The 25,357-nt window shown below is 31.5% G+C and overlaps 3 protein-coding genes across 5 annotated transcripts; 2 read left to right on the top strand and 1 right to left on the bottom strand.

Moving 5' to 3' along the window:
* Positions 1-725: 725 nt before the first annotated feature.
* Positions 726-3,952, top strand: LOC105113460 (probable inactive receptor kinase At4g23740). 2 transcript variants are annotated; one of them, XM_011009640.1, is made up of 3 exons: positions 726-1,142; positions 1,672-2,941; positions 3,024-3,952. In XM_011009640.1, the coding sequence occupies exons 2-3, from the start codon at positions 1,708-1,710 to the stop codon at positions 3,692-3,694; spliced, it is 1,905 nt and encodes a 634-aa protein (XP_011007942.1). In that variant the 5' UTR covers positions 726-1,142; positions 1,672-1,707; the 3' UTR covers positions 3,695-3,952. The 2 variants fall into 2 exon arrangements, with proteins under 2 accessions (XP_011007942.1, XP_011007941.1); XM_011009639.1 differs by having other exon boundaries at positions 727-1,142; positions 1,656-2,941.
* Positions 3,953-4,818: 866 nt separating this feature from the next.
* LOC105113459 (myosin IB heavy chain-like) lies at positions 4,819-8,158 on the bottom strand. Of its 2 annotated transcripts, none has more exons than XM_011009636.1 (5): positions 8,140-8,158; positions 7,628-7,982; positions 6,007-6,325; positions 5,329-5,387; positions 4,819-5,170 (listed from the first exon to the last, which is right to left on the bottom strand). In XM_011009636.1, the coding sequence occupies exons 2-5, from the start codon at positions 7,884-7,886 to the stop codon at positions 5,139-5,141; spliced, it is 669 nt and encodes a 222-aa protein (XP_011007938.1). In that variant the 5' UTR covers positions 7,887-7,982; positions 8,140-8,158; the 3' UTR covers positions 4,819-5,138. The 2 variants fall into 2 exon arrangements, with proteins under 2 accessions (XP_011007938.1, XP_011007940.1); XM_011009638.1 differs by having other exon boundaries at positions 6,007-6,274.
* Positions 8,159-16,147: 7,989 nt separating this feature from the next.
* On the top strand, positions 16,148-20,920 carry LOC105113458 (ubiquitin-conjugating enzyme E2 10). The gene is made up of 5 exons (XM_011009635.1): positions 16,148-16,263; positions 16,395-16,491; positions 16,930-17,057; positions 18,179-18,283; positions 20,489-20,920. Exons 2-5 carry the CDS (start codon positions 16,422-16,424, stop codon positions 20,630-20,632), a joined length of 447 nt encoding a protein of 148 aa, XP_011007937.1. The 5' UTR covers positions 16,148-16,263; positions 16,395-16,421; the 3' UTR covers positions 20,633-20,920.
* The last annotated feature ends 4,437 nt before the right edge of the window (positions 20,921-25,357 follow it).

Here is a 25,357-nt window from a genome sequence, read left to right as displayed (position 1 = left end):
ATTATAAAAATTAATTTTTAATCCATCTAGTAAACTAAATACCTAACCTATTCACCTAATAAAAATATTTTGTCTAGTAATTAATTGAAATCCTGTATATGAAAACTAATCTAAAAATATCGTTGACGTGCGTGTGTGCGCGCGTGTAGCAACAGTAGTGATTGGCTATGGTTACAGTGGTTAGAGTTGTGACTGGTTATTATTAGCTTATTTGCATCCTTAAATTGTTATAACATATGTTTTTTAAAATATTAATGTGATAATATATTAAATGATTTTTTTAAAAAATAAAAATAATATTATATTATATCAATTCAGAATAACTTATTAAATTTATAATTTGAATCATAAAAGTATAATAATTTTATAAAAAATAAAGTAAAATAAATTATAAAAACTAATTTTTAATAACTTTAATTTTAAAAGAAAAATTAAGAAAAAAAGTAAATTAAAAAGAATAAAAAATAACTTAAGTTAATATAAATTAATATATTAAACATGTGTTTCAGGTTTTAAATCAGAATAAGTTTATAAAAAATAAATAAAAAATTAATTTTTAATTAATCTAATATTAAAAAAAAAAACTCGAGTGCCTAACCTATTAAAAATATTTTGTCTAAGAATGAATTGAAATCCTGCATAGGAAAACTAATCTAAAAATATCATTGATGTGTGTGTGTAGTAACAGTAGTGATTGGCTATGTTTACAGTGGTTAGAGTTGTGACCGGTTATTATTAGCTTATTTGCATCCTTAATGAAACGTTGTCTCTCTTTGTCTCCACATGCACCCTCCTGGTCGTGCGCATGGACTTTGCTTTCTCAATTATTATATAACTAGTTTCTTGCATGTGATGCTGCTCTCTCAAGCAAAAACAGCTCATATTCATCAGTCCTCGACATCATTAATAATCATCTTCACTTATCATTGTCATCTAGTACTTTTGCTTTTCTCGCTGTAGTCTGATTTCCCAAGGATGTAACTGATTCTGTCTTCTTCTTCTTCCTTTGCTTCTTGGTATTGAATATTCATGGGGATTGCTAAGATTGTTTTACGGGGAAGACAGAGGGACTAAGAGTTAAGCTGACTAGTTGTAGATGTGGTGGATCTTTGGCAAGTTTTGAAGTGTTCTTCATTCAATCAGTAAGTTTCGTTTCTTTAGAACTGAACCCCTCTTTTCAATGTCTTGATTTCTGTTAACTGTCCTTTACTGCTGCCTGCTTGGTTTCCGAGAAAAAAAAAATGAAGGAAAGGGAAAATGACAAGGGATAGTTGTGCTAGTGTATGGGATTCTGAATCTTGATTTCTTCTATTTACACACTTTCACAGCGTCCAAGGATGTTTGCTGAGGAGAGCTGCAAAAGTCAATAAAGAACCATGGTGAAGAGAGCTGCAAAAGTCAATAAAGAACCATGATAGTGTATAGTTAGGTCTCCTAATCATGCTTTAGCTGCTAATTTTGACTAAATGTGTCCTAATACTAAAAGTCTTGGCTATTAGTCGTCATCTTTCTAGACAATTTCTAAGACATTTATCTGCTTCATAATTATGTCAACCAGCATATCCTAGCGACGACCATCTCTGTTTCTGTTTCAGTTTCTAACTATAGTACTTCTTTTAACCAAATTTATGTGGATGTGACCGGGATTTGTGTAGAAACTTTGCTGTTCAGTTGCAAATGTGCTCAACAGTTTGGTTCTGAGAAAGAATGAACATGAACAAGGGCCTGTTCTTCATTTTATCTGCCTTTGTCTTCTTTGGAGCAGTTTTCTTGCCAACCACCGCTGACCCGGTTGAAGATAAGGAAGCTTTATTATATTTCCTTCACAATATTCATCTTTCTCGCCCTGTCAATTGGAAGGAGAGCACTTCTGTGTGCAATAACTGGACTGGAGTGTCCTGTAGCAATGATCACTCTAGAGTTACAGCCCTCGTGTTGCCAAGAGTAGGATTTCGTGGCCCAATTCCACCCAACACTCTTGGTCGTTTGTCAGCAATTCAGATCCTAAGCCTCGGATCTAATGGTATATCAGGTTCTTTCCCTTATGATGAATTCTCCAAGCTCGGAAACTTAACTATCCTTTTTCTTCAATCCAACAACTTCTCTGGCCCATTGCCTTCAGATTTCTCAATTTGGAATAATCTCACTATTCTTAATCTTTCCAATAATGGCTTCAATGGGAGAATTCCACCTTCAATATCAAATTTGACTCACCTCACAGCTTTGAGCCTTGCTAACAACTCCCTTTCAGGCAATATTCCTGATATAAATGTCTCTAGTTTGCAACAGCTAGAATTAGCCAACAATAATTTTACTGGAAGTGTGCCCATGTCTCTTCAAAGATTTCCAAGTTCTGCATTTTCTGGTAACAATCTTTCATCAGAAAATGCCCTTCCTCCTGCACTTCCAGTTCATCCACCAAGTTCTCAAGAATCAAAAAAATCCTCAAAACTAAGGGAACCTGCAATCCTGGGGATTGCTCTAGGTGGCTGTGTACTTGGGTTTGTGGTTATTGCTGTGTTGATGGTCTTGTGCCGCTTTAAGAAAAACAGGGAAGGTGGGTTAGCAACAGAGAAGAAAGAATCGTCTTTGAAGAAAACAGCTTCAAAGAACCAAGAGCAGAACAACAGGCTATTTTTCTTCGAGCATTGTAGTCTTGCATTTGACTTGGAGGACTTGTTGAGAGCATCTGCAGAGGTGCTTGGGAAGGGAACGTTTGGAATAGCTTATAAGGCCGCCCTCGAGGATGCATCTACAGTGGTGGTGAAAAGGTTGAAGGAAGTGACTGTGCCAAAAAAGGAGTTTGAGCAGCAAATGATTGTGGCTGGGAGTATTAGGCATGCGAATGTGTCTCCACTAAGGGCATATTACTATTCCAAGGATGAGAAACTTATGGTGTATGATTTCTATGAAGAGGGCAGTGTGTCTTCAATGCTACATGGTATGTCAAAAGCCTTTTACAGTGATACACTGTTTTCCCGCTTTCAGGGATATTACTCATAGATAAATGTTACATTTTGCAGGTAAGAGAGGAGAGGGTCACATTCCTATAGACTGGGAAACAAGGTTGAAGATCGCAATTGGTGCAGCAAGGGGCATTGCTCATGTCCACACGCAGAATGGTGGCAAACTTGTCCATGGAAACATAAAATCCTCAAACATTTTCCTCAATTCCCAAGGATATGGCTGTGTGTCCGATATCGGTTTGGCAACACTGATGAGCCCAGTGCCCCCACCAATGATGAGGGCTGCGGGCTATCGAGCCCCAGAAGTAACAGACAGTAGGAAAGCAGCCCATGCATCTGATGTCTACAGTTATGGGGTCTTGCTACTTGAGCTTCTCACAGGAAAATCTCCCATGCACGCCACAGGTGGTGATGAAGTTGTTCACTTGGTGAGGTGGGTGAATTCTGTGGTAAGGGAGGAGTGGACTGCTGAAGTATTTGATTTAGAGCTCTTAAGGTATCCCAATATTGAGGAGGAAATGGTAGAGATGTTACAAATAGGAATGGCTTGTGTGATGAGGATGCCAGAGCAGAGGCCCAAAATGCCTGATGTGGTGAAAATGGTGGAGGAAATTCGGAGACTAAGCACCGAAGACCGGCCATCCACTGAAAGTAAATTAGAAATTGCAGTCGCAACCCCATCACCACAGGCAGCTGAAGTAGCTTCTACCTCTTCAGCTCAACAGTGAGATTGTTTCTTCTTGCTATTAGTTGCAATACAATTTTTGTTTTTGATTAATTGATTTGGGCTGTTGGTTTCTCAATTAATTGAGTTTATTTGTATATCTTCATATTTCCGTGGCAAATTTTGTCATAGAATTAGTTCTGAGCCACCTGCTCTAAAGCCCCCAACTAAAGGCAAAGACAAGATGGGTTCTTTTCTGTTGTATTATTTAGTCAGAACTTCAATGTTATGCCTATGGGTTTATGTAGTTTTTGCAGCATGATGTAACTCAATCTCTCAATGTACATGAGCGGGTCCAGGATCCTTGACTCGTGGCTTTACATTGAATACCTTCATGTGCCAAAACCTACCTAATCAGTGGCATGGAACCATATAAACTGCTCCTTTAAATAGTAAGTGGATGGACCTAGCTAGATGTTTCAAGAATCATGACCACATGCATCTTCTCCTAATCTCCAGTCGTGTGTAATTTAATATAAGTATAGTATCAGGTCAGGTTGCATTGCAGAGACTAGTCAATGGTGATCAACTAGTTTATTATCCCTGCAGAGCCTGTTTATGCACTCAGCTGAGCAATCAACACCTTTGAACATGTTTGTCTGCTAGCGGAGCACCTTTTAAACAAACATGCATGTAGCTAGCCTACCTTCTGAGCATGGTGCTTCATAAGATCAGTCAGAAATGACTATCTTCGCAAAACCAACTGCTTGATAAAATTGGAATTTCGAGTGGAACTGGTATTGAAGTAGCTGACGAGTTCAAAAGATCACCCTGCAGTTTATTGCCGGTAGTAAGCATTGAGGGTTTACAGTTAAGCTAGAGAGAGATTCATCAATTAAAAGTTTATTTGAAAGTGTAATTACATTGTTTTTTAAATAATTTTTTATGTATTAATTATTATTATTTATTTTTTAAAAATTATTTTTAATATCAATACATCAAAAATATTAAAAAAAAAACACTAATAAATAAAAAATAAAAATATTCAAATTTTTTAAAAATATTTTTCACACATAAATAAACAGCATATAGCTGGCGAGACAGGCTCCCCTGGGAAATGGCTCTTCCATTGTTTAAGCTTCTTGCTTCCCAGACACCCTCGTGCGTTTAGCAAATCAATTGGCTGCGTGCCCCAAAAAAACTTGCAGAATCAAACTGAAACTGGTGATGTCTCTTGGAGAAAGCAATTTATGCTTTTCAACATATAAAATAACCTCATTTCATCCAACCGAGAACAGTTCCGCAGAGAAAAACTTCAATTCTTTTACTACCGGGATTAAACACAAAAAAATCAACATCAACAAAACAATATATCAACCCTGATGCTGTGTGGAACCTCCCAACGCAATGGGCCAGTGCAATGACCTTCCCGCTTTACAATGAACAGTATGAAAGTCCTGTGTAGTCTATAAACAAATGAAAACATGTGGACTGGACTGGACTGCTACTCATTTCCTCGTGATTCTGGTTTTAACACCACCTGAAATGCACATAAAAAGGGATATGAACAGAAGGCTTTACGAGCACATGTGACGGATTTACCTGATTACTATGTAATAGTGGGTACCTGTATGACAGTTGTTATAGAACAATTAGCCTATAAGATAAAAAATAGTTTCAGGTTATAGAAGCACGGACCTTCAACTTCCTCGAACTGGATTTCCTTTACCAATTCAGCATCTGCATTATACTCAAAGCTGCAAAGGTAAGCGGCCTAATCAAGTCAGACTTCAGTGAGAGCATTATACAGAACAAATTTCAAAAGTAACTCAACCTGCACGGAGCGGGGAAAAGAAAGTGGGGGTGGAGGAGATATCAAGTAACTGATAGCCTTCCTACCACTGATCTTTAAGCAATCTCATGTTTGCAGATATGTTATAACTTGCATACACTATAGGGCCAAAGCACGACTATTCTCAGTGCTAACAGTCATCTCTTCCTCTAAAATTAGTCAGAAAACCTCTCTGTCACCTCTGATTACAGAAGGACAAACATTTCATATCCAGTCACTTGACTGTTTTTATAAGCTAAATTCCCCGGTTATGCACATGTTTGTATTTAACAAACTGGCTTTGAAAATCAATGGCATAGGCATTATACAAAGGACAGTACCAAAGATTCATTTATGATAAAGCAATGAGCATCTATTACAACAAACCAAAATCTGGATGTAGCATGGATAAATGGATTATAAAATTAAACCTTAATTATCCTTCAATAAAGTATCTGTTTAGGATCATCTAAGAAACCAAAGGAAAAGTAAAACATTGAATACTAATGCAAGAACAGTGAAAGATATCAGTTCATTGATTTTACCTATTGGAAAAAACCACCTCAAGTTCAAAGTCAGAAGCACTCTTGGTAGCTTCAACTAACACTGCAACTATTTCAGTCTTTCGAGTGCTGGCCATGAGAAGATCATACTCTGTTGGAATGATAATTGCAAGGAAATTATCACTTAATTCACTCAAACATGTCTTTTCTACAGCTGCCAGAGCTATTCGTCGTTTAAGTGCATTAGTCTCCGGGTCAATAATGTAAAGGGCAAAGTCAGTTATTAACAATATGCGGTGTTTCATCTTTCCTGATGCAGTGAATTTCAAAACTTTATCAGCAAAGAGAACCTGCTTATCACCTGCAAAAATAAAAATGATGAAAGTTTAAAGATATATTAAGCTAGGAAGGGTGTTTAAATATGTATCAGGTTAACAAGCTAAGTCTTCCCTGAACTCTGAGATGGGATTGAGGTTTAAAGGACACCAATGCTCCAAGTCAATTTCTGAGCATAATCCTTTCATTCCAGAATCAATGCTTGCTACTTTGTGTTGGTTCAGGGGGTTGAAGGACTTGATTTTATCATTAATGCCTATGAACCCCGAATGTTTCAGGCCAGTACATGGATCAGATGCAGCCAAATTAGCTGCTTATTCCTCCCCAGCCTACTTGAACATAAAATAAATTGTAATTTGGTATTTGTCTCTAACCAATGATATATTCTAAGATGGTGCGTGGAATCAATATTAAGGAAGACACAGATGCATACCATATGAGTATTTTCTAATTTTCTCTTTTTATTGAAATTGAAATGAAATATAAAAATTTCCATGAAAAAAATAATGTTTATGAACAGTAACTAAACTATTCTTGAAAAGGAGAACAGAGAAGCCCCAAGACTTGTAAATACTCAGGTCATAAACTGCAGGGAACAACTTTTACCAACAAGAAAGCTAAGACCATTCTTCAGTCTAAGAATTCCTGATTCTAGAACCATTCTTTCCAAGTCAACAAAACAATGATGTCTCAACAAAATTTATCACTATGTTGACGCTTATAGACTTGTTGTCATAAACTGAAGGCAACAACTTTTACCAGCAAGAAAGCTAATACCATTCTTCAATCCAAGAATTTCCAACATTCTAGAACCATTCTTTCCAAGTCAACAAAACAATGTTGTTTCAACAAAAATTATCACTATTTTGACACTTACAGGAACCGATCCAACTAATTCGGCACGAAAGCTTTGAATACATGGCCTTAAACATTGTGCAATCAACGAAGACTGCCCATCATCAACCTCAACTAGCTAAGCACACAAGCTTATTAAATTCACTTGAAGTATTTCTAAAACACGAAACCAATCTTGATAAACACAAGATTCAACATAGTTGATTTCTAAACTAAATGTTCTCACATAAAATATTTAGCATTCTCTAACTACACAATATCAACAAGAAAAACAAAAAAACCAGAGCAAAATCAAATAAATAAAACAAAAAATAATTACAAACCCACTGGCCATTTACAAAGCAAGACCTCTAGGACTACTTTAAACAGATTAATGACCAAAAACAACGAAGTCTCAGAAATCAATTATCAGTTCAAAAACAAAAAATACCCAGAAAAGTTATAAGAACTTGAAAAGGACTGATAGACTGACCTTGTTTCTGAAAAATCTTCATCAAGTACGAATGAGAAAGAACATCAAGATAATCCCCTTTAATATCTCTATGACGCGAAGCTTGTCTTAGAACTTTAACACCCGTGACTGGTTCTTGATCGTCACTCACATTGCTCCCTGTTGTGGTTAGTCGCGCTACTCCATTATTATCACTATAATCTCCTTCTTCTTCTGCTGCATCGTCGTATTTGGGGAGTTGTAAATCGGGGATTTGGACTCGCCGGTTGAATCTGCTCATGTTGTGAGCGGTAGCTTTTGGGGGGCGGTGAGTTCCGGTGGGTGGCTAAGTTGGTCCGGTTTATTTGGTGGGCTGCATGTGCTTTTGGTCTGTAGCCTCACGCTAATGCTTTTCATGCAATTTTTTTTTTAATTTTTGGGGGCTTTTTTTAATTAATTGACTAAAAATCAGTGTTTTTTTAGCGGTGAGTTCCGGTGGGTGGCTAAGTTGGTCCGGTTTATTTGGGGGGCTGCATGTGCTTTTGGTCTGTAGCTTCACGCTAGCCAAGTTCGGTTATTGGCTGGGCTAGCTATTTTATTAGGATACAACAAAAAAAAAGAGGGTACATGTTTTTTTTTTAATTTTTTGGATTAGTATAAAAAAGAAATGCCATACAAATAGAAAAAATATGCAAAATAAATAAAATATTCTATTTATATAGATTTTTTCCATGCTTAATATTACATTGACAATTCTAATCAATGATATTATGATAGTTGTCAATTGAAAACTAGACACACTACATAATATTTAACATGATTCAACAAATTATTCACGTTCATCAGTAAAATCAATATTATTAGAGATTAATAAAGAAAAGGTTACAACACACAAAAAAAAAATCATTTCACTCAAACTCGATTATTATTATTTTAACATAAATATGGCAATAGGACTGCTACCTAGCCACTTTTCTTTTCTTCTCTTTACTTCACTGTCAGTTTCTCTCAACCTTTGCTCTTCAATAATATCTTTGTTTATAAACATCAATGGTAAGTTTCTTCAAATATTTATCAACATGAAAAAGATAAGAAAACCATAGACAAGGTTAATTCACTCAAACTCAGCTCTCATTTCTTTAACATAGACATGACAATAAGGTTGTTGTCCAACCACTTTTCTTTCTTTTTTATTTTCTTCTCTTCTCTTCACTTTTACTCTCTCAATCTTTGTTCTTCAATAATATCTTTATTTATAAGTATTAATGGTAAGTTTCTCTAACATATTTGTCAATATGAAAAGAACAAAAAAATCACCAAACATGGCATTAATTATGCCATAAAATATACTTCCACTTTATATCAAGTGGGTGATGAATTGTTTTACTTGTACAAAATAAAAGTAAATTATTTGCCACAATAATAACAATATCATAACATATTAAAATATTACAATTTCATCTACCCACCATATAATATGTTACATTATTATTCTCACATGTCTTATTTTATTTTATTTCTAAAAAACACCATGTTTTATTAAAATATAAACGAACATACATGCTTTATATTTTTGTTAAAATATAAACAAGATCATAATTTCGGTCAAAACAAGTCTATTTTTCCTTTGCCAATTAAAAGAATTTATTATATAGGAAAAGGTGTCCTTGACAATTTATATTATCAATTTAATAACATTATAATGACATATAGGGGGTCAAAATCAAATTGAAATATTATTGCTAAATGGATGGTGATTCTAAGGGTTTTAAATATGTATTTAATATTATTATATTTTTTTAAAATAACTGTTTTTAGATCCTTTCGGTCTAAAATTAATGTTTATTAATGTCTTTTTTGGTTTAAAACTAGAGCATGTGTTTCTTTTAAAAGAAATTGCTTTATTTTATAAACAAAGCAAGATACTTTTCTTATTAGGTATTATTTTAATTTAATTAAAATGATATTTTTTAAAAAATTTAATTACATGTAAAAAATATGCTAGTATTCTACTTCTTTTATTTCAAATTTTATTTTATATATCATTGATGTTTTTGAAATATTGACCCTATGTTTGAGTGTGTGTATTACCATCTTATTTTAAAAAAAATTACTTTACTAAAAAAATTATACACATATGTAGTATAAATTTAAGAAACCATATATTATTTAATATAAATAAAACATATTTTTATATTATTTTTAATATGTTATAGTACTTAATAGTCATTTTATAATTTTAACCTTTTTATATTTCTTTGATTACAAAATATGATATTATTTTATATGATTTTATTTCAAATTTATATTTTATATCATTGATTTTTTTTGAAATAACATGTCTATATGAGTGAGAGAGCGTGTGCATTATCATCCATTTTTTTTTAAAAAAAAATAAGAATCATTCCAGTAAATACACACAAATACACATGTCAATATAAATAAAATATATTTTTAGAATATTTCTAATATACTATAATACTTATTAGGCATTTTATATTTAAAATAACAGTAGAAAAAATAACCAAATACTATTTAGTTGTTTTAAACATTCATAAATATATATAAAAAACCCAATTATTAAGCATTATTTTTACCCTCACAATATAGTATTGAGCAATACAGAGTAACACAACAACCACATCACAATATAGCATAAAAATTCCAAACAATTCCTAAAAAAAATAATATCCCAACTTGATATTTCCATGTCAATAAGAGTTTATGAAAAATATAGGTATTTTTTATAAGAAAGTGTTTTATGTATCAAGATTTAATTAAGGTTTTTGTATTTAATTTTTATATTTTTTTGAACAAGGAAATATATAAAATCTATTTTTTTATATATGAAATTGTTTTAAAAAAATCGTGCTTTCCAAATTTAGAAACATTACGAACTCATTGTTATTCTTCTTTATTTCCAAGGAAATAAAGGTAAAACGACGACATATTACGGTCAAGCAGTCACCGCCTCATAACGAGTTGACCATGGCACAAGACTAGAATCGAGCCAGAACGCGTCTGGAGGGAGCGTCGTTGACGCCGTCCATGCCAAAAAGACCAGAGAAAACGACACGGCACGGGTAAATATATTCCTTTCATTCAAAAAATAAAAACCTTACACGTCACCGTAATGGTAACAGAGAATCTCTACGCATTAATTTTTCCTTTTCCCTTTTCTTATACGTCAATCCTATCCACCGATAAATATTCAAACAGTGACAACCAGCGTTAATCACCACCTTCAGGTATTTGAAATAAAAGGCAACTTACAACTAAGTCCTCTATTCACAATATATATCTCAAATAAGTCCTTAAATCATAGTTTTGAAACCCAGCCTGACCAATGGGCCGACTCGAGACTCGGCCAGCTTGAGGATGGAACTGGACTAGATTGAAAAAAAAAACCCAACAACCCAGCGACCCAGCAAAACTCGGTCAAAAATTCAGTTGCAATTCGTTGACTTTTATTTTTTTTACTAAAATAATTTTATTTTGATTTTTTTTTTACCCGGGCAACTAGTGACTCGATCAAAATCCAAAACCCGGGTCTTAAACCGAGTAGCCTACCAGACCGGATCTAAAAATTATACCCAGGCAACTAGTGACTCGGTCAAAATCCAAAACCCGGGTAGCCTACCAGACCGGATCTAAAAATTATGCCTTAAACTATAATTTTTTACAATTTTACAATTCAATTTATCAAATTACTGCTTCGAAATAAATTCCATCACTAGATCCACCCCTGGATTTTTTGAAATCCAATATAGTCCCTACATTTCAGGTTTGTTTTCTTATTTGTCTTTTAAAATTTATTAATAGCCCCCTTAAAAAAATTTAAATCTCGACAATATCCTTCAAATTTAATGATAATTCTTACATGCCCCCTTAACAAAACTCTCGTCCCATTAGCAGGATCTCCTTACTCCTATTAAGTGAAGGAGATGAGAGGAGGGGAGTTAAAAAAAACCCAGGTTTTATTAGGTGTGAGCAAATTAACCGAAAAATTGATCTAACTTAGAAAATAAAAAAATTAATTAAAAAATCAAATTGATAGAAAAACCAATTGAACTAGTTAAAATATTTAGAAAGATATCTAGTTTGGTTTGGTTTCTGGTTTTGATGTAACTGAACCAGCCATCCCAAATAGAATTGGTTTGGTTTAGGAATGAAAAAAATAAACCAAGTGGTCCAAGTCGCAGACTGTATCCTCTTGTTACTTTCCCTTTCAACAACCAGGGCATACCATTTCAAATTCATCTATACTTTCCTTTCACACAGTTGCCCCCTCCCCTCTAACATGGTTTCTAGTTTTGAACCTCAAAACATTCCCTCCTCTCTCCTTCTGAAAATCCATCACTTATGATAAAAAAAAATTCTAATCTTCTTGTCTTTAATCACGTCTTTGAGTTGTCTAATAGCGTTGACATAGCTGCTACAAACATGCCTGCAACCTCATTCACTAATACTTCTAGGCTTCAAGAATCTCAACAAAATCTTTTACTTGAACGGAAATATGACTATATTGTTCATGATGTGTTTCATCGTTGGTCTATTGTTGCTACTGACAATGTTGGCATTCCAAGAATTACTTTCAATGGAAATAGATGTTTCGCTCGTTGTATCTGAGAAAATATGAAACGCTATAAGCCCTATGAGAAAGTAACTTTTGATTTGGAGCTTTTTATTATTCCAGGTCTTTTTGATAGAATTGAATTGATCACATCTCAACTACTAATCTTTGAAAGACAATCACATGGTAAAGACCAACAGACCGAAGATACAAAACACAAACCGAAGATACAAACCTTTGACCATATTATAGGAATAACCATAATAACCATAGGTTTTTCTAGTTTTAGACCTAAAAAAGGAGCCAAAAAGGAGCTAGAAAAATAACTACATATTTTTCCGGTTTTACATCTCAAAAATCAAACCCAAACCTAACCAGAATTGGTCGATTTTGACCGGTTCTGGTTTGATTTGGGTCTTTTTTGTTTTTTTAATGGTTTGGTTGTTTTCTAAAGGTAAAAACTGAATCAAACCAGAAATGATCACTCCTAAGTTTAATAAGGAGTGCTTGAAAATATAGTAATGATTGATTTTTAAAATATTTTTTATTTAAAAATATATTAAAATAAATATTTTTATTTTTTAAAAAATATTTTTAACATAACCTTCAAAACAATTTAAAAATATAAAATAATATTTTTAAGTAGTTTTTCTTAAAAAAAAATTAATAACACAATGTCATTTTAAGTGGCACTTTATAGTGCTAGACAACCCAAAAAGAGAATTGTATATAGAGAAACTAGGATCGCTATAGGCAATCTATGGATTATATTATTTTAGATTATTTATTTATTTTATTTTAATCTATATCTTGTTACATTTAAATAAATAACTTAACTTTATATACTCAATACGTTAATCATTAGTGCACAATAAATAATATATTTCTCGAGCTTTTAAAATAACATCTTAAATATTTCTTATAACAAATAAAAAGTTAGGTTTTGTTTATTTGCAGAAAAGTAATTTTTTTTAGAAAAATGATTTATTTGAAAAGTGAATTTCATGAAAGTAAATTATTTGTTGATATTTGGTAGTGTCATGAAAAGTAAGTTGGAAAACACTTTCCGGTGTTTGGTTATGCTATGGAAAATGAGCTGAAAATAGTTTATTAATGTTTTATTTTTTTTCAAGTTTATTAAAATAATAATAAAAAAATTTATAAATTAAAAAGTTGAATGAGAATGAAATTGAAAAAATTTTAATATCATAAATTATCTCAAATAAAATAAATAATAATAAAAATAATAGAGATCAAATCTAACATATAAAAAAATTGAAAGATAATGAAATTAAAATAATTATAATTATAATTTCATAAATTATTTTTTAAATTATTTTTTATCTTAAAAATATTAAATTAAAATTTTTATAATTTTTTTATTAAATCTTAAAAAATATTATTTTAAATAAAAAAATACTTTCATCATGTTAACAAATAAGAAAAACTCAAAGCAACAACCAATCAAATCGAAACCCACAATTAATGCCAAACAGCACAATTAATATACCAAAAGGAAAAATTCCAAGGCAGGACCTCATTTATTACAAAATAAAAAATAAAAAATTACAAATCACAAATGACATGATCAATTAAAATATAAATAGAAAGGAAAAAGAAACAACGAGAAACGATGCAACGACGAACATAAAAGCATAACGCGAGAATAGTACATATTTTGTCAACAAAGAAAAAGAAAATGTTTTCCTTATAATAAAAAACAAAAACACTTTCCTTGTACAAAACATATTTCTTTCATTGGAATTCAGTTTCCTTGACCCATTTTCCTTATCTTTACCAAACATGGGAAAGTAAGGAAAATAGTTTCCAGAAAAATAAATTCCTAAAAACAAACAAGACATTAATGATAATTGTGTATTTGGTATTGTGGTAGTTTTTTGTGGTTATGGTTTAAAAAAATTATTTTATAAAAAGTATTTTTAGTTGAGGTTAGTATGATATTTATATATGTTTGGCTAAAACTGTAGTTAAAATTAAGGTTAAACAAAAAATAGTTTAATATTTTTGGTTAATAATGCCTTTTAAATCGAGGTTATAATATATATATATATATATATTGTTACAGTACGAGTGAATTTAATTCACTTTACACTAGTTTTTTTTAAAATGTTAAAAAAATAGACACACTAAAAAAAAAACTATTCACGTAACCAGTGCAAGTGAATTGCACTGTTCATTAAAACACTGCTAAAAGAATAGTAGCTTGGAGATGCTTCTGCAAAACCATGGTTCAAACGTGAATTATAATGGGTCCTATAAAAAATAAATTATGTTTTTTTTATGTAACCAAACGTTTGTATTGCTATGGTTGCTTCAAACACATAAGCAATCACGCAAACAAATGGACTCTGAAAAGATAAAAAAGCTATTTAATAAAGTGATATTCAATATTAGTATTAAAGGGTGTAGCTCAAGTGGTCAAACTCTAGATTTACTATCTAAAAATTATTAGTTTGAGTCTTGCAAATCTTAAAATCACCGGAAAGTTACATGGTCGTTAATTTCAGGGTTCGTAAGATTAGTTAAAATACACATAAACTGCTTCAAACACCCACGTTAATAGAAAACAAAGTGTCCAATAATGACCATGAAGAGTGTAACTCAACTGGCTAGACTTTAAGTTTGCTACACAAATGTCATCAATTTGAATGCCATAAATCTCATAACTATTAAAAACTTATTTGGTCGTTAACTTCAAGATTCAGAGAATTAGTAGAGATGCATATAGGCTGACCCAAACACCGAAAGTTATAAGAAGAAGAAGATCGTCTAATAGTGTATTAACTTTTATTCCTGTAAATGTTATAAAAATTTACTTTTCTTAAAAAATATCAAATTAATATTTTTTTTATTACTATTTTGATGTACTAGTATAAAAAATAAAAAACAAATATCAATTTTATTTTGATGCACTAGTATAAAAAATAAAAAACAAATATCAAAAAAATTATTCTAATATATTTTTAAATAAAAAATATTTTTAAAAATATTTCATCCCACGATACTAAATCCACATAAAGACTACAAATAAAAAAATAATTTATGTTTTGAGCAAGATAAGTCAAAACTCTAAAATTTTCAAAAAAAAAACTTATACTTCAATAGAGTTTCATTAGAAAAGACTAGTAAAGTTTTCATAACCTTTTTTAATTGCCAAGATAGAGATAGCCATTTGAAAAAAATAAGGTAAATTATTCTTTAAAAAAACATTTGAGATTTCCTTTAAAGTAAACTAAAAGGTAGAGATTAAAAAATAAATTAAAGTAGAAAAAAATGACAAATCCATGGAATTAGAGACCATCATTAATAGGGGATTCAAGATTTGAGAGAAATACGGAGGAGTTATAAAATTATTTTAGAAAAGGCTTTACAAAACTATAGCATAAAATATATTTAGTGATTATAGCATAGTTACCTTGTTGCTCCTTCTTTGATGAGGCATGTGAACTGACAAACAATGCTAATTCTTATTAATTGGAAACTTGAATATTGATTTATTGCACTCTGGTGGTACATTTGCAAGGAATCTTTAGTTGGATGACTAATTTAAAATATTCACCATATTAAGAGGACCAAAATGTAATAACAATAAAAAAACAAATACAAAAAGGTAAGATTATATTCGGCGGCTACTTTCGGCGAAGAATAGAGGGCAAGGTAACGTATAAAGAACGCGTACTATAGTAGCATGGGACCATCCCCATCCCATCCGCGGTTTGGGTGTTTCGAATAGTTTTTTCTGAATTAATTTTTTTTTAAATATTTAAATGTGTTAATATTAAAAAATTAATTTTTTAAATAATAAAATATTATTTTAATATATTTTCAAATAAATCTTTTTAAAATAATTATTACAGCTATTTCACACAGTACAATCACAATGTACACGCACCTTATTTATTAATTAATATTAAGAATTAAAAAAAGGACGGTCCACAAATTAATATAAAGTCCTTTACCCAGCTGAATCCTTTAATTTCATTCTTTCATTTTCTTCTCTCTATCTCTATTTTTCCTCTGAACAACCAAATCTCATAAATTATTTTAAAAAAACCCGTTATTTTCCCGAAGGAGGATCAATCCGGTGCGCCTCTATTCATTTTTTTTTAATCTTATGGTCATGATGATGGTTTAGAGAGGATCGATCTTGAGTTGAGAGATTTCATTTGTTGTTGATGATGATGGTGATGAATTTTGTGTTGTTTGTTTTTTTAGGTTTTTGCAGGTGAAGAAGAAGAAGAGATGGCATCGAAACGGATCTTGAAGGAATTGAAAGATTTACAAAAGGACCCCCCTACTTCATGCAGCGCCGGTATTTAAACTTTTTTCGCATCTATAAATTTTTCTTTATTTTGTTTTTTTAGCGTTTTGGTTGATCTGATCTCTTCGTTGCGTGCTTAGCTTTTTGTATATATAATTTTTTCTGGAATTTATGACGATGATGATTTTGTTGATAGTCCAAGCATGCGTGCAATTGAATAATACTGGCGATGATTAATTCTGACCGATAAGCTTAAGTATTTAAGGCTAAAATCCGATGCTTTTAAGGGAAAGCCAAAAATAATGTTGAAATTTTGGTTGATTTTTAGTAATTATGGTTGAAAACCGCAGGGTAAAACATGAAGATACATATTATTTGTTTGATTTGCTTTTTCAAGGTGTACGAGGAATTAAAAGCTAATTTTCATTGATTATTTTCATTTTATGCTTTTTTGTTGATTTGTTTGCTTTAATTATGGGCATGTTGAAGGTCCTGTTGCTGAAGACATGTTTCATTGGCAAGCAACAATTATGGGTCCTCCAGATAGCCCTTATGCTGGTGGTGTTTTCCTAGTTACTATTCATTTTCCTCCAGACTATCCATTTAAGCCTCCCAAGGTAAGTTTTTGCTGCTTGCTACGTGCAAGGCATAATGTTTTTTGTCTGAAGAAGTTCTTGTCTATAGAATAAAGTTCATGCACATTTAAAATATACTTGAAATTGCTGACCCTTGTAAACTTGAATTACTTTCGTTTGTCCCTCTACTTTTCCCCTAATTCCTAGTGTCCCACAATCATGCTTGAAGCTTCATTGGCACCGATTTCCCCCTCTACCTTGCAAGATGTCTCAGGTTCCAGCCTCCCCTTTGTATAAGAAAAGGTGTCATGCGGTCATGGAATAGCTATCTCCTTGTTTCCTTCCTCACCTCTTTGCTCCCCCCCCCCCCACCCCAAATCTCTTACTCAATTTGCAACAAAATTGAAGAAGGATTAGTATTGAATTTATTCTCATCAGAAGCTGATTCATTCTGACACTAAGGCATCTCGTGTGTGAATATTTGCAGTAGGTCAAACTTTTCGTATTTTTTCTTAAATCAGCAGCACAAACAGAGGGGGCTAGATGAACTATAAGCATGGAAACCTGATTTCACAGTATAAGCACTAGCCAGTTTAATAGGACCTAACTAAAGACACGATACAATTCTATGCCAAGTCCTCATAAAATGACATAAGATGTGAAGTTTATGTTAAATGACTAGGCTCCTGCATCAAAGGCTTGTGTGTCAAATCTCAACTTTTATTGTGATTTCAGAAAAACAGGTCTTGTTTTCTAATCACTCATGAAGGAATTCTAGCATTAATGAGGGTATATCACCCAAGCTTAAGTCAGCTAAATATGAAATAAATGATATTTACATAAAAAGGTTTAAGATATGAACTGCCCTGATTGAATGGTTGTGCCTCTGCTAACCCTGCTTCCATGCACAATATGAAATTTAACTTTATGTTACTTCTGTTTGTTTGGTGACTTAAGCTTTGGAGTTTATCTGACATTCCATTTGTTGGTATTTGCTGAGTAGTTTTAGCTTCCTTCTTTTTATGAACGCCTCATTGTATTCTTGGTTTCTGTTTATGCATCTCATTCTATGCTAACTATGATTTCTGCGTATGCAATTGAGAAGTCAATCTTATCCAGTTTTCTATATGTGTGTGATTTTGTTACATGTATGCATCTTTCAGGTAGCATTCAGAACAAAGGTATTCCACCCAAATATAAATAGCAATGGAAGCATTTGCCTGGACATTTTGAAGGAGCAATGGAGCCCTGCTCTAACCATATCTAAGGTTCGACTTCTATAACCCTTAAAACATCTTGGAGTTGAGAAGAAAGTGTCATTGAGTGTGTTTGTTTTTGAGTTCAAAAGGTGTTTTTGAAATTTTTTTATTTTTTTGCTTTAAATTATATATTTTTTAATGTTTTTGGATCGTTTTGATGAACTGATATCAAAAATAAATTTTAAAAAATAAAAAAAAATTATTTTAATGCATTTCCAAGAAAAAAATACTTTGCAAAACAACCGAAATTACAATCCCAAACACTATCTTAATATATTTGTGTTAGTCCAACATCATTTTTATGCAAGAAAGGGACAATTGTTTCTTACCAACCATTGATGTGTTGATGTATTAAAAAAATCCTTCACAATAAATAGAGATAAGAGGAATGCTGGCACAACATTGTCTTTTTAGGTGTTTATTTTATTATTACTTTCCAATATGAGAAGTCTATCCTATTGGTTCCAAGGGTTCGTGTAATTTAGTCTTTTTTATTATGCAAAACTCTAAACGTTGTGGGAGGGAAAAACATTGTGCACACAAACACAATTCATGCTCTCACATTTTACTTTAGACTCACTGTGCAAAATTTTTCCTTTTCTTTTAATTTTGGTCCTTAAAGTTTTTTTGTTGCCCGGTTGTATATTTTTTGGACCAAATTAAAGGACATTTGAATTAAATTTATTGAATAAGAACAAAATTGAAAAAAGATGCTAAAGTAGAAAAGACATCACAAATGAGTAATGATTTCAAAGTTCTTATAAAAGTTTAATTTAGTCTTCAAACTTTTCAAATTATACCTATTTGGTCCATCAATATTTTTGCAATTTAATTTTGGTATGAAAGCTTGTTTTTATTATTTTTTAGTTCTTAATTTGAGATAGAAAATCAATGTTGATATTAATTTTAGTCATCAAAATAATTGATTTTGATGTTAATGAGTTTTATTTGATGATGAGAGTTTCATTTAAGTATTTTTCACTTTCAAATTGCCTAAAAAATTAGATACAAGCTCGAGAAGGTTTTTTTATCGGGTTGATTTTGGTTTTGTGTGGTTTTTTAAGGCTATTTATGGGTTTATTAAAATGTTTAGGTTTTTTTCTAGGTATTTTTGGTTGGAAAAACGGGTCTCTATGAAAAAAAAATGAATCTGAATCTTGGTGGTTGGAGTATGGGGAAATACACGGACAACATGTGTTTGATCCATTAGCTTAAGGGTCACCGTGCTGGGTCTTTTGGAAATGGGTCACACATGTCGGCCTTTTTTATTTTTTTTTAATGTTTGCTTTTATTTTTAATTTTTTTAAAATGATATTTTTTATAAGTTTTTTTTAAATAATTTTTTAATTTACATTTCAATCAAGGTTTTTTATTTTGTTTATTTAAGGTTTTTATAAATAGAGATTGTTTATGATTATTTTTTTTATATAGATGAATTTTATTTTTAAAAATAAAAAATATTTAGTTTTGGATAGTATTTTTAATATGTTCATCATGGTATGATGTATAAGTATTTTTAAATAATCTATACAAATACTGTATTAGTTTACATTCCAGTTATTTACATTCCAATTAATACTTGCTTTTTTATCTTGTTAATTAAGCTTTTTTTTAATAAATAGAGATTATTCTAATTCATTTATGAATTTTGTTTTTGTTTTAGAGAGATGAATTTTATTTTTAAAAATAAAAATATTTATTTTTGGATAGTATTTCTAATGCGCCTATTATTGCGTAATATTTTTTTATTCAATTAATTTTATACTTCTCTATTTTTATTATTATTTGATTTAATAAAAAAATGATTTTAACAAACAAATTCATTAGACATATGGATAAATATAAATAGTTAGTGTTGTAAGATTAAATATCTTGATTTGTATCTGTTTTTTGATTTTATTTTTTGTTATTGTTTATGATTTTATTTTTCATTTATTAACTTAAATGGTTCTTGGTATATTTACTTAGATATACATAGGCTTTTCAGTTTATATTTAGGATTTAGGATTTCTTGTGTAAAATTACATGTCTTCAATTTTGTTTATTGTAAAAAATTATCTGATCTGCGGTGTAGTGCTGTTCGAATAACTAGTTGCATTCTAGTCTTTGTTTAGAGCCCAGCCTGCCCGCCCCCACCCCCCCCTCCCCTTTTGACTGTTGAATTGCTAGTTCTTTTTGGTGATGATGCAAAGCGTGTTGTGTTTCTATGTGTAGGTGTTGCTCTCAATCTGTTCTTTGTTGACGGATCCTAACCCCGATGATCCACTGGTGCCGGAGATTGCTCACATGTACAAGACCGACAGGAACAAGTATGAGACAACTGCAAGAAGCTGGACCCAGAAGTATGCAATGGGCTAAACAACGGACCTGTGGTGTGTGCAATGGAGAGCCCCTCCCCCCTTCTCTTTGTTTCTTTCCCCTATGTATCCATGCTTGCTGCTTGTTCTCTCTTCATTGTAAACGTGGGCAAAACTGGCCCTCAACAACGTCCCAAATTAAAGAAGAAACGACTGTGTTTCTTTCCGTCCCATGGATTAATCTGACACCATGAATCGTGTCAAATTTAGTGTGTCTCCTTGTAACCTCCAAAATCTTTAGTGGGTTCTCCTGCTTGTATGATTATTTCCTTCCTTCTTTTGTTTTGCCTCCTGACATGCCCGCATCGCGTTGGTGGGGTTTTTTATTAACCTGTCTTGGTTCCGATTCACGGCGGACTGTCGCTGAATCCAAGTGGCGATGATGCCACCACTTGGCGTGCATCAGCATGGGTTGGAGGTTTTAAAAAAGTAGGCTCAATACTTGTACCAGTCCTGACAGTGGTTGTTGAGTTAACTCACTGTTATTAGCTCAACTCAGGGCAATTATTTTCATTTTTTTTTTAAAATATAGTTTGTTTAATTTGGATTGATTTCGGGTCACAAGTTTGAGTTAGAAATTCTTTCAAGGGTTAACCCATTTCATTAAAGCCTGGGAGTCTTGCTAAGAGTTTTAATTCAACTTCAATTATAATAAGTTTGGTAGTGTATTGATATGATTAAGCGTCTGTTTGATTTTTTTTCATTTAAAAATATATTAAAATAGATATTTAAAAATAATTTTTTATATTAGAATATCAAATTGATGTAAAAAAATAAGAAATAAAATTTTATTTTAAATAAAAAATTAAAATTTTTGGAAACCAAACCTCCCTAAACGTAGTTTCACAACCATGGATATAAAAGTAATGAAATTACGGACAATGATTTACGTGGTAATTTCCGAAGAGAGTTAATACCAGTAAAATTTAAAATGTTAGCTTTGCATAGTTCAAGAAAATGTTTGGCACAGGCGCGGGTACAAATCAATGTTCCTTCCATCATATCCTACATAAGCAAATGTTGTTTCTCCCATGCTATCATATAATATAGTTGATGCATGGAATAAATTTACCATTTTACAAAACAGTACACGCTTTTTAATAAAATTGTAACGGCTCTAGTCAAAGACAAACCTAAAGGCAGCATTAATGACATTTTCTTGGCTTTTAAACCCTTTTTAAGGGCACTTAACCTCCCCTCCTAGTGACTCTTAGCCATATATTTATTGGCTATTAAACCCTTTTTAAGGGCACTTCACCTCACATCTTATTGAGTCTTTAGCCATCTCTTTTCAGTCCTACAAACTTTGTTAACTCTATGTGGCTACCATTGGATTGATGGGTTTTTTCTTTCCCTATATATATATATATAATTTCCTCTTTTTTTTCTTACTCTTTATATAATTAACAATAAATATTCTTCCAAATTAAGTTGTGATTTTCCATGATAGATTGATCCACCATCATCATGGAAAATCACTTCTTTATCACACTGCATGAATTTAAAAATTAATAAATTTAACAAAGTCAATATTCTTTCTTCTTCTTCTTCTTTTTTTTAGAATAAATCTCAGTAAATATGATCTTGAGTGATCTGCATTGAGTTCTTAAGTGAACTTTCATCTAATGCAGATGATTTTCTAAGATTGTATTTATGATTTCCTTACATTAATAATTAAGTGGATGATATCGAAAGGCCAAGGTCAAATTCTGGCATGTAATTAAGACGGAATATAGCAAGATGTTCCTTCTTCACTGTGCATGCATATCATCACCAGAGATCTTCATCTTTTTGAAGATCTTGCAAGTAAAAACGAATGCTGGATCTTGAATTGTTTTTGTTAATCAATTCAAAATTTGACTGACTAAAACTCATACTTATATCAAGCCCGCTTCAAGTTACCCGGCTATGAATTCATGAGATTTTGCTACGCCAAGGAACACTGTAAAAAAAACGAAGAAAAAAGAAAGTGAGAAATATTATAAATTAAACCACATATAATTAATTTAACACCACATCAACTGTATAACCCATGTCAGCTAGCGGTCATTAGCAAGTCCAGAAGGCAAGAACTGAAACCATGCTTTGGAATTAAAAAAAACCCTATATATATATATTCTTGTTCCCCATAAAAGACCAGCCCCATATAACTTTAGGGTTTTTTTAAGCTAGGTCGCGGAGGACATGGTGAACCATGTCGTTTATTATATGTTTGTATGCATCGTTTTACAATATCAAATGATACGTGTCAGGTCTTCAGACCAGACATAAGTGAAAAATCCTAGTCCAAAGTCCAGCTCTAGCAAGCTAGAGAAGATTAAAATAATACCTCCATGTAGGTCGTGCCCACGAGTGGGAGAGAGCATGGCCCCTGGAAATATGGTTTTATTGAATATAATTTTAATCAAATCTGAGTTTGAAGGGACCAAAAGAATAGAAAACAGAAAGAGGTATCTGAGCTTCCGTGTACTTGGAGATTTTTCTCTAGTGAAGACAAGGCACAGAGCTGAAAATCATATATAATCTAACATCCCACTAAAAATGTTTTTGGCTGTGGAAATGTTTTGAGTGTCAGATTATGAACTTAGTACTTCGGTTGCAAAGAATCTTTAATTTAGCTTCTAATTGGAGTTCAGGTGAGCAATCACTCACTAATTATTGTCTAAAGGTTCTCAGAATGTTCAGTGAGACATTATGGCTTATAATAAAATGTTAACTAGATTATGACACATTATTTGCAGACCATGAGAGGCTTTAAAGCAAAAGCCATGACATTTCCACATGTATCCTGGTAATACAATAACAATAATTAGGTTGACCCAACCAAAAGTTAGCTTGGATGGGCCAAATTCTCAGCCTAACAGAGCCATCCTTTATGATAAGCCATAAATAATGCAAATTATGTGTGATATGGATTAGCTACAAGTAACATGAATGAGCTAGAAATAAAAATAATACTTTTCATGGTGAGTTGCTCTATATTTATTTTCAAAGTAGGCTGTATATTCTTAAGTTTAGCAAAGGAGATGAAGATTTCTTTTTTTTCAATATCAACAACACTAAAAAACACTTCAACTATCTCTATATCTACTTTTCTTACACTATGTTTTCTTGAAAAAACCTTTAAACTAACTTCAGTATTGAAGGGTTATTTTATAAGCAATACCCATCATCCAACCTAGTATTATCCATAGAGAAAGCTCAAATATCCAATGAAATCTTCTCAACTTCTTGAATATTTGACATTGAGTTTTTAATCTGTTTTTTATCAAAAATTATTTTTTTATTTTAAATTATTTTTTTAATATTTTTAAATCATTTTTATAGGTTGATATCAAAAGTAAATTTTAAAAAATAATAAAAATATTATTTTAATATATTTTCGAGTAAAAAACACTTTAAAAAGCAATCACAACTATATTTTTAAACACCCCTTTGTCATCCCTAGAATTAGAAAAAATAAAATTAGATCACAAGAAAGAGATTAAGTTGTTGATGAAAATGTAATCATTCTCAAATCATTTGATCATTTAGAGATGCAAGTATAAATGTGAGAAAGCAATACTTTATATCAAAATTTTAATTAATTAATATTCTTGAAAGTCTCACTAATTAAAGCAATTTGATTGTTATTGAATCTGGGATTCACCTTAAACATGATTAGTAGAAGTTCATAAAGAAGTTTAAGAAAACATTATCTACCAAAATGGAAGTTCAAAACATAATTAAAAAGGTGGAATCTCTTAACCAATCCAACCATTCCCTATTTTTAGGGCTTTTTGGATACTTAAACTACTAATTATTACCAACCCAACATTTATTCTCTAATCTCTCAATTATTGTAATTAGAACTTAAAAAGAAAAGAGAGAGCATGCATTACCTCTACCTATCACCAAATCCCTGAAACCTAGTAACAAATAAGTGCATTCTGATTTCTACAAATTCCTCAATTTTAGATGACTCCCAACCAGAATTATTAAATCAGACTAAATTTTTAAAGCTTATGTCATAAAAGAGATTAATTTAGGTTAATTCAAAATAATATTATTTTAAAGATTTTTTTTAAAATCAAACTGTATTCAAACTAGGTTTATTAAATAACAAGATAATATATTAGATCAATAAATTATAATTAGATTATTTTAAACCCAATCTAAACTAATCCATGTTTACAAGTTATAAAACTAGAATACATTTTTAATAACTTTAGTCCTGACGAATGACCAAAAAGTGCAACTGTACTAATGTAAGCTAATAGGCATAAATAAAGTATGTCTTTTTAATAAATTTTTATATAGTTGCGGTGGTGAAGATAACAGTAATAAATAATAATAATAATAATAACCTTCATAGTTCCAAAACTTGAGCCACGTCACCCCCACATTGGCAAGCACACGTGCCTCTCTTTGGTTCCCGAGTGAAGGCTTAAACGGAGCCGGTCACCGGTTATTCAATAGTGTCAGTCGGTCTAGCTATTATCATCAATTCTCGAGACACCTCCACACAAAAGCTTATAAATTAATAGATATATTTACCATAGCTATATCTTATTTATATGTTTCTGCTCACACACAGAGTATCAGTACAAAATCTTGGACTTATTGGTAGGGGTGAGAAAAAAACCAAAAAACCGATTAAACCGATAAAACTGGAAAAAAAATAATTGAAAAAACCGAACTGAAAAAAAAACCGATTAAACCGATTAAAATTTTGAAAAAACCAGCC

Source organism: Populus euphratica, unplaced genomic scaffold, assembly GCF_000495115.2.
Source record: "Populus euphratica unplaced genomic scaffold, PopEup_1.0 scaffold421.1, whole genome shotgun sequence".
Lineage (NCBI taxonomy): Eukaryota > Viridiplantae > Streptophyta > Magnoliopsida > Malpighiales > Salicaceae > Populus > Populus euphratica.
This window is presented reverse-complemented; position numbering and strand designations above follow the sequence as displayed.